This window comes from Hordeum vulgare, chromosome 1H (genome assembly GCF_904849725.1).
Source record: "Hordeum vulgare subsp. vulgare chromosome 1H, MorexV3_pseudomolecules_assembly, whole genome shotgun sequence".
In the NCBI taxonomy this organism is placed as follows: domain Eukaryota; kingdom Viridiplantae; phylum Streptophyta; class Magnoliopsida; order Poales; family Poaceae; genus Hordeum; species Hordeum vulgare.
The window spans coordinates 468102121-468111112 of record NC_058518.1 but is presented as its reverse complement, the minus strand read 5'-3'; the positions used below and the strand labels follow the sequence as shown (position 1 = coordinate 468111112).

The 8992-nt window shown below is 46.6% G+C and overlaps 1 protein-coding gene across 1 annotated transcript; it reads right to left on the bottom strand.

Moving 5' to 3' along the window:
- Window positions 1-3484: 3484 nt before the first annotated feature.
- Window positions 3485-4282, bottom strand: LOC123445982 (pleckstrin homology domain-containing protein 1-like). Its single transcript, XM_045122823.1, has one exon. It carries the CDS (start codon window positions 4197-4199, stop codon window positions 3687-3689), a length of 513 nt encoding a protein of 170 aa, XP_044978758.1. The 5' UTR covers window positions 4200-4282; the 3' UTR covers window positions 3485-3686.
- Between the last annotated feature and the right edge of the window lie 4710 nt (window positions 4283-8992).

The window sequence follows — 8992 nt, the reverse complement described above, 5'->3', positions numbered from 1 at the left end:
TGTATGGTAACTTTGTAAATTTTAAGATGATATGCCGATTCAGTCTTTTAAAAATGCTCATAATATATGTATGTCTTTATAGGAATGAGTGTATGCACATGTATATGAACCCTTGCGTCGTTTGTACTGGAATCTTTTAAAAAAACTTATATTTAAAAACGAAGGGGCTATATCTATACGTAATAATAAAGTGGCTATTGCTTCCGTCGGAAAACCCACCGCGACATTTTTATAAAAAGCCCCTGTAATTTTTGTTATTCAACCCACGCTCCATCATTTATCTACAACGTAAAAGAAAAAAACGATTCGCTGCAAAAATTATACTCGTACGCATCGCCTCCTCCCGTCGACCCTGGGTCACCCTGGCCTGTGCCCACGTCGCCGCCACACCACTCGCCGCCGCGGCCGACCTCAACCGCCACCGCTGCCGATCTCAACCCACCCGCCTCCGCGGCCGTACCTCTCCCCGCTCACTGCCCCCGTTGCGGCGCTCGAGCGCATCGCGTCGACCCTGGTCCACCCTGGCCTGTGCCCAGGCCGCTGCCACACCACTCGCCGCCGCGGCCGACCTCAACCACCACTGTTGTCGATCTCAACCCGCCCGCCTTTGCGGCCGTACCTCTGCCCGCTTGCTGCCCCCCGTTTCGGTGCTCGAGCACAGCTTCTGGATCAAATCAACATGACAGCTACAGTGACTGGGGATGATGCGTCTGCTCCATGCAGAACGGCGGCGGCGCGCGGATAAGGCGCGACGGAGCGAAGTACTTGCAGGTGGAGGCTCACACAGGGAACTCCGAGGTTATGGCGCGACAACGACGACTCCTTATGGCCAGATAGAGGCGCATAACCCTTGCTCCCCTCATCGTATCCCCTCCTCCGACAGGAACTCATCATCTGGTGTGATCCCCTCTCCATGCCTCCAACCGTGTGCCAAGGACCGGCAAGAAATTTTGTTTTGTGAGGATTTGTTTGGTGATGAATGAATGTATTGAATGTAAGATAGTATTGTTGTCGAGACAGAGAATGGAACACCACCTTCAGTTTGTCATATGATCCCGCATTCTCTACCCCATGAGTGAAATAAGATAACAGTCCATTGACCAATTCATGTAGCCTCTTTGTTTTGCTTTGCTTGTCCCGCTCAATTTCTCGTCATGGCGAAATTAACAATGGACGGGTTGATTTTTCAACAAAATAAGATAGGATTGACTACATTAGTTAGTTAGCTTATTATTTTAATAAGTCAAAATGATTATAAAAAGATTAAAAGCGTGTGGTATTTTTTTCTCCCGTTACAACGCACGGGCCCTTTTGCTAGTATTAAATAAGGGAATGCGGTAAAAAGCCCCTCCACGTTGCAGTTTACGAAGCAATGTAAACCTGACTCCACCGAAGACACAGAACTACCGCAATCTAACTTCTCCCTAGAAGGAGCAGCACAGCAGCATGTGGTCGTCGTTCTCCGGGAGCTGTACGCAAAACATGCAGCGATCAGGATGTTTTGCAGTTGGTGACGCGCCAGCCGATCCGCTGCCCACAATCGGTCCCTGAGCGCCAGCCAGAGGAACACCTTACCTTAATATCCAGAGGCGCCCAGGAGTTCCAGAGTTCGGCAGCGCATGGAGCGATGGTCCGGCCAAAGAACATGACCTGGTAGCCAGAGCTTGCCGAGTACTTGCCGTCCGCAGACAACCTTCAAGTTAGGGTATCCAGCAGGGCCTGCCAGATGGTGCCCCAAACCTGTAGGACCCGAACGGATGGTGCGCCGCGAATGTCGCTAGAAGAAAGCTAGGTCGGAAATGCCAGAAATAAACGAACTTTGCTAGCACAAAGGATCAAAGATACCTGAGCATCAGAACATTATTAGAAGTAGCTGATTCGGAGTAAATGAGCATCAGAAAGACACTCACGTACACAAATTATAGTAAACCAGTAACCCAGTCTAGAAGACTTTGAGAAAAGAAAAACCCTACAAAAAGAACTTTGGCGAGGATGAAATCATTATTGCCCCAGCTCGATACTTGGAACCACACTTTCAGAGTCACAGTAAAAGATGTTCAAATCATTAACGTGGACCATAGTACCAACTTTTGCTGGCGCATCAATGGCTATTTGTCCAGCGTGACAACACTGTCAGCCAACAGATGTTCGGACTCTGAACAGCAGAACAACAGATGACAAAATATTTACTGTCTTGTTGTTAGAATAAATAAGGAAGAGTAACAACTGTCCCTAGGAGAAAGCTAGGTCGGAAACGTGTAGAATAGCAAGAATTTTGTTAGTAAAAAGACCAAAATACAGAGAAAGAAGTTCCCTGAACATAAGAACATTATCAAAAGTAGCTGAATCGGAATAAATGAGTATCGGTAAGACTTTCACCTACTTAATAAAACTTGTAGTGCCCAGAGTCTAGAAGACTTTGTGATGTACAACTACGAGTTTCTCACAATATAGATAACTGCATATAACAACGCATAACGAACCAATGCTAAAATACCAAGGACATAAACCGTGTTAACTTGAGAACATATGAGAAGTATAAAGGCAACACCTGAATGGAGTTGACAATTGAAAGTTGTACAAAGTTCTACTCCATTATGATATTAAATAAATTCTTGATGGTTACATCTTATTAAGAACCTCATTTATTCATTAGCACTCCCTCTTCTCACTATTACAAGGTGCCTAGCCTTGCAACTCGAAGCCTGAGTGTTATCTGATCACACCCAAGTCGTTTCGATTTCCCAGTTTAGAGCAATAGAACGTCAAAGAAATTAATGATCAAAGTTCATTTCTGAAGAACATGCCTAGTTAAAAGTGTGCCCTTATAAATAATGCACGATAATTAAAGTGTGCCTTTGTAAAATAATCCCAGGAGTACCAAATAGCATTTACGCGCGACCAACAAAGGATGGCGCCTGTAAAAAGAAAACTAAGGATGACAATCTAGTCTCCTAACTGTAATGAGCTATGACTAATGATGGATAATGGTCATTGTACTCACCTAAGCGTAGCTGCACAAGTTTCCATTTAGGCATCACCATACAACCACCTACTCCTATCTCCTATAAAGGCAAACTTGCCATTTCAGTCTTTCAGCTGGAAACAGGCAGTCTATGGTTGTTTAAGTTGATGGCTAATACACATAGTGCTTCACATCGATCACACTCAAATTTCCATGGTACTACTGTGAGTTGTTCATATAAATTTGAATAGTACTCAATGGAACAAACTTCACAGAAATACTGGCATACATCTGCCAACTTTCACATAGAAAATAAAATGTGCGATGATGATCCTTTACCCTTTCAGGCGAACCTAATTCTGTAGTAGGTATCAAACAAATTGGTGGCAATTAGGGCGCACTCCTCTAGAGTTCAACCCGAGTGTATTTCACCCATAAGTAAAACGAACAGAACAGAGAATTGCATCAGAAACGACATCAGAAACAAGATGCATTAAAAATGACATAGCACGGAACTAGTAGGCGCCAACCAGTTCGGAGATTATGATATGGAGAACGATCCAAAGGGTCAAAGAGCTATACACCGAAACCCAATTATTCCGAGACAGCAGTCAATAATATACACACTTCAGTCAGTAAATAAAAACACGAATTCACAATCACATAAGCTGATACAACATAGTCATATCGAAGAGAGAGGGCTACCGAGTTCACCGCGATCTTACTCTGACGGCTCGCTGGCGTCGCTCGTCTTGGGCTTGGGCTTGGGCTGTGGTGGGGGCTGGGGGCGGCTGTCGTAGTCAATGACCTCGGCGTCGGTGACGGAGCGGGAGTGCTGGACGATGGACCGGCCGATGGAGTTGATCCACTCCTCCTTCTCCTTCTCGGCGTCGGCGATGAAGTACATGGTCTCGGCCGGGGTGGAGAGCTCGAAGGCGAACTGGCGGTTGAGCACGTCCTCGGCGCCCTTGACGGTGAGGCAGGAGGAGACGGGGATGATGCCGCGGGGCACCGACCCGCGCGTGACGGCGGCGTCCTTGAACCAGAAGAGGCGGCCCTGCTTGAGCACGAACCAGCGCCGCCGCCACGTCTTGATGTACTCGCCCTGCTTGGTCAGCCACCCCGCGCGCTCCGCCCCGTGCCAGAACTCGACGCCGCCCGCCGCCGGGTCGTCGCCGCCGCCCGACGAGGAGGAGGAGGAGCCCATCACCGCGCGCCACAGGCTGGCCGCCATCGCGCCGGGGGAGGGGGATTGGGGATCCGGGATCGGGGGCGGGCGCCGGGGGGGCTACGACTGGGGAGGGAGAGGGACAAGGTGGGTGAGGAGTAGTGCGCCGCTGGATTCGACCGGGCGGCGTCTTTGATGCGATCGGAAAGGCATCGCTCGAACCGTTTAATTGGCGTTTTATCCAGCTGATGAATTGAATTGCTTAGAGCATCTCTAACAGACACCGTAAAAAACGTAAACCGTAAAAGTAGGATACAGATTGAAAAAAATGCATCTTAAAGAATAAATCCTCTTCTGAGTCCGAGCTCATCTGCTTCCTTTCACAAAAAAAAATCTAAACAAATACTATATAAATATAAAAAGAATAATTTTTTTTTCGTATGGTAGATATTTTAATGTGTGAGGTTCGTTTTCAACTTCAAGTTATTTGGACATCCAAGCAGCTCTCGGTAAAAAAGACAAATCGGGTCAAAAAAATATGAACAATCAACCTTTTTCACAGACCCAAATTTTGTCTTTTTTGTCAAGAGATGCTCAGATGTCCAAATAACTTAAAATTTGGAACGAACCTTGCGCATCAAAATATCTACCACACATTTTTTAGGAATATTTTAATTTTGTTTTGATTTTTTTCGTCGGCGCGGGTGCAGATGCACCCGAGAGCCGAAACGCCGCGTCCATTTTAAAGGTCCATTTTAGCTATGCCGAAAACTGTAAAAGAAACTGAAAAATTGTGGTAAAGAGTTCATTCCTCCGGTCCGTTGGTCGCCGCCCCTTCCTCCAGCCGGCCGTGTCAACCATCGGAGCGGCGAAGCTTGGAGGAAACCTTAACACGCCCCCTACCTGGCGCGCCAAATGTCGGATTTCGGGCTCCGCAAAACCCTAAAGATTCGAACGCAGGGGCGTGTACGAAGATCTCTCACGGGCTCGCCTCACCTAACTCGCTACTCGCTAGGGATGGCAGAGAACTCACTCGATGGTAGGAAGACACAGAACACGACAGTTTATCCAGGTTCGGGCCACTGAGAAGCGTAATATCCTACTCCTGCTTTGGTGGATTGCCTCTCGTGAAGGTTGGTGGATGAACTAGTACAATGTTCGAGGGCCTCCGAAGGCTGGGTGGCCTTTGTGTGGTGCCAGTGGGCGAATAAATGAATCCCCCTATGAAGTAATCTACTCTCTCTCTATATATAGTGGCGGCCTCGGTCCTCTTTCCTTATCGTTTCGACAGGAAGGGATCCCACAATCAGCCAATTTTGAAGGGGGACATGCGAACATGCTTTCCCCGTCCAAAAGTAGTCTTCGCGTGCAAAGTGGTTGCCAACGCTGCAGGGACGGGTCCAGGGATGACGTCTGTCCTGCTGCCGGGCAGCGATAGCCTTATTGCACTAGAAAGGAAACCTTTGGAAGATGCCTTGGGAACCCCGGTTCGTCCTTGCCCCCTTGGCACTAAAGGGGAAACTACTCTGTCATGATGTCTGCTGCTCGCCTATTCTTCCTCCGCGTCATCCTTGACTCTTGAGGCCGTGTCTCGCCTCGGAATATCCGCCGCTCCGGAGGGGTCCTGATGAGGCCCCCTGTGGGTCTTGATGTTCCTCCTCCTCATGAGGCTTGGCCCCTCGCGAGGACCTTGCCTTGAGTGGTGCCGCGCCCGATTGTGCTTGCTTGATGAAGTGGGCCATCCCTGGGCCACACGCAGGCAAGTCTGGGTACCCCCATTCCCAGAACGCCGACACATTGAACCCCATCCTTTGAGCTCGTGTTTGCCCCCCATTTTGATCTTCTTCGAGCTTGCTAACTCTGAGTCCCTCCAATGATTCTTGCTTGTTCGTGAGGGAAAAGAGAGAGGAGATCTAGATCCACATTTTCACCAATCACTTTCTTCTCTATGCGAGGGGAATCCCTTGGATATATATCTTGGAGTTCTTCGTGTTCTTCTTCGTTCTTCCTCTCATTTTCTTCCATAGCATTAGTTGTTGTGGTGGGATTTGAGTGAGAAGGACTTGGGCACTCCATGTGTCCTTGTCATTGCATTTGATGCATATGTTTGAGTTCTTCATGGTGATACATGGAAGTGAAGTATGAGAAGCTTATTACTCTTGGGTGATTGGTACGCTAAAGCTTGTACTTCTTGGGTGCTTTGGCATCCTAGAAGCTTGGTGGTGTCTCGAAGCTCAATCATTATGGTGTAAAGCTCCGGGCAAGCGTCGGGGTCTCCAATTAGGTTGTGGAGATTTCCCCGAGCATTTGAGGTCATCTCGGAGCCACAATCCATTGTGGTGAAGTGAAGCTTCGTGGTGTTGTTGGGAGCCTCCAATTAAGTTGTGGAGATTGCCATAACCTTGTTTGTACGGGTTCAGTGACCAACCTCAAGGTTCCCTTAGTGGAACCATGGCATCTTGCATTGTGCAAGGGCACGAGGAGATTACGGTGGCCTTAGTGGCTTCTTGGGGAGCATTGTGCCTCCACAGCGCTTTAAATGGAGATTAGCATCCGCAAGGATGTGAACTTCGAGATACATCATTGTCTCTGCGTGCCTCGGTTATCTCTTACCAGAGCCCTTTACTTATGCATTTTACTTTGTGATAGCCATATTGTTTCTTGTTATATATCTTGCTATCACTTAGTTGTTTATCTTGCTTAGCATAAGTTGTTGGTGGACATAGATGAGCCTAGTTGTTTTAGGTTTTTTGTTTGACTAATTAAACATTAGTTTTATTCTGTGTTTGTTCAAGCCTAAACCGTAATTATTTTAAAGCGCATATTCACCCCTCCTCTAGACGACTTCCACGTCCTTTCAGCTAGGCCTCGATCAGAGCCTCGGCGAGGGCCACGGTTCATGCCACCACGACCCAATCTATTTGCAAGTATGAATGATCCCCATTCCATGTCTTTCTCATCGTGCTCCCCTGATCCGCACTCCTCGTGCCAATGGCCCATCATTCCACACATATAACAAAAAATTGGGAGCTTTTCAAACTTGACCTGGTAACATTCTATTTTCCCATTTTTTGTGAAGCCCACACACCCGGTGAGTTTTTTTGTTGACATCCAACTTAACTCTCAGAGGAACGAACTCATCTATGAAACCATCAGGGAGAACAATCTGGCCTTCATGTACTTCACCAATGCGTTTAGCCATATTCTTCACAACTTGTTCTCTCTTCAGAACCATGTGTGGGAGTTTATGTATTTGGCACCATGTCTCAATCTTATCTAGCTTTACTATTTTGGGAGTTTTGAATCCATCATATTCTGCCATGACCAAAGCCACGCCTTTAAAATTCTAAGGTCCGTGATGGATCACTTTATTCCAATTTGCTAAGCAATTGAACTAAACTGGAAAAAGGTTAGGGTTGATCCTTCTTCATACCACATCCCTCGTGGGATTCCATGGCGCCTTCATGTCTGCGATCAGGGCTCCCTGACAAAAGGACTTAGTCGTCAGTACCGTGGCTAATGCAAGCCACTTTGGCTTTTCCTCAGGCTCATCTGCTTCTTCTTCCTAGACTAGGTTGTCGAGTTCATCCTCTTTAAGACGCAAACACTCCAGCAAGGCACTAGGGCCGTCCGGGGCCTTGCTTCTCGATCCACTGGAATCCGGAGGCGTCGCCATCAATGATCAAACACTAGGAGGTAATCCTTGGTCACACGGCTACTCACGACGGAGTCGTCACAGGACAGCGGATCCCTAGGCGGCCCTAGGTGATAGGGGAACCCTAGGCGGGGCTAGGGGCAGTAAAAATGACCTCTAAGACATGACACATACGCTAGGGATGTGAACAAAAACATTATAATTTCTTCTATCAATGCAATGATACGTATGCTTTGTGTATCCCCCCAAAACATTACCCCTAAGAAGATCTATGAAGATGGCTTCTTATCTCAAATGAATCGATACATCACTTTTTCCTCCCCCCAAATCCAATAGATTTGTAGTAATGAGGCCCGACCAATGCTAGTGAAATAAAAACTCTCAAATTCAATGGTATCCGCTTCACACTGTCTTGTTTGATTATGAGCCAGTTTGGGACTGCTCTGTTTCTTAAAATTCAGCTCTCCTTTAGAAAAGACAAGCCAAACGGGGTAGCTCCACGACATGCTGTTCCACAAAAAAACTAGAATTTGAGGTACAACTTCAGAGTTTTTATAAAGCCCCTAAAAGGGTGCTTCAAAAATCTCTAGAAGGTGGAGTTGGGGGGAAATTATCCAGCACTGCCACCAGTAAGTGGATACCCCTTCATTTCTTTTCCCTCAACCAATCAAATAGATTCTTTTCACCAATTTTTCTATTCTTGAAGCTGGAGCTAAATGGAAGCCAAACATTCTTTTATAGTGCTATAGCTTTTGTATGAAACTGCTTCAAATTAAATTTGATGAAGTGAAGCCGATTTTGGTGAATTGAAGCGGTTCCAAACAGGCCCTATATATCACAATGAAATGAACTGCATGCTCTGATTTCCTAGTTTCGTCCATGCCCACCTGTATAAAACAAAAAACCAGACATCTTTAGGCAAGAGGCACGGGGTAGATCAGAGGCGACAAAAACATACCTCGTGAAGGTCACCCTCTTTTATTTTAGCATTTTGTTTTTCACTCCAACCAAACAACTTTCCTTTTTTTCGATCTCAATTGTGTTTTCTCTCTATGAGTAGTGGAAATCGAGGGGATCCAACTTGCCTTGTATTGTATGTGATCTTTTGGAAATCAACCTTCTACATTTCGAAAACACAAAGATAAATCCAGGTAAATTACCCCAATTCTCCATAGGAAGGATACCAAAAAGGCGACACAAATAA

Excerpts from the sequence above, each read along its gene's own strand:
- LOC123445982 (XM_045122823.1), bottom strand. The coding sequence starts at position 4,199 with ATGGCGGCCAGCCTGTGGCGCGCGGTGATGGGCTCCTCCTCCTCCTCG.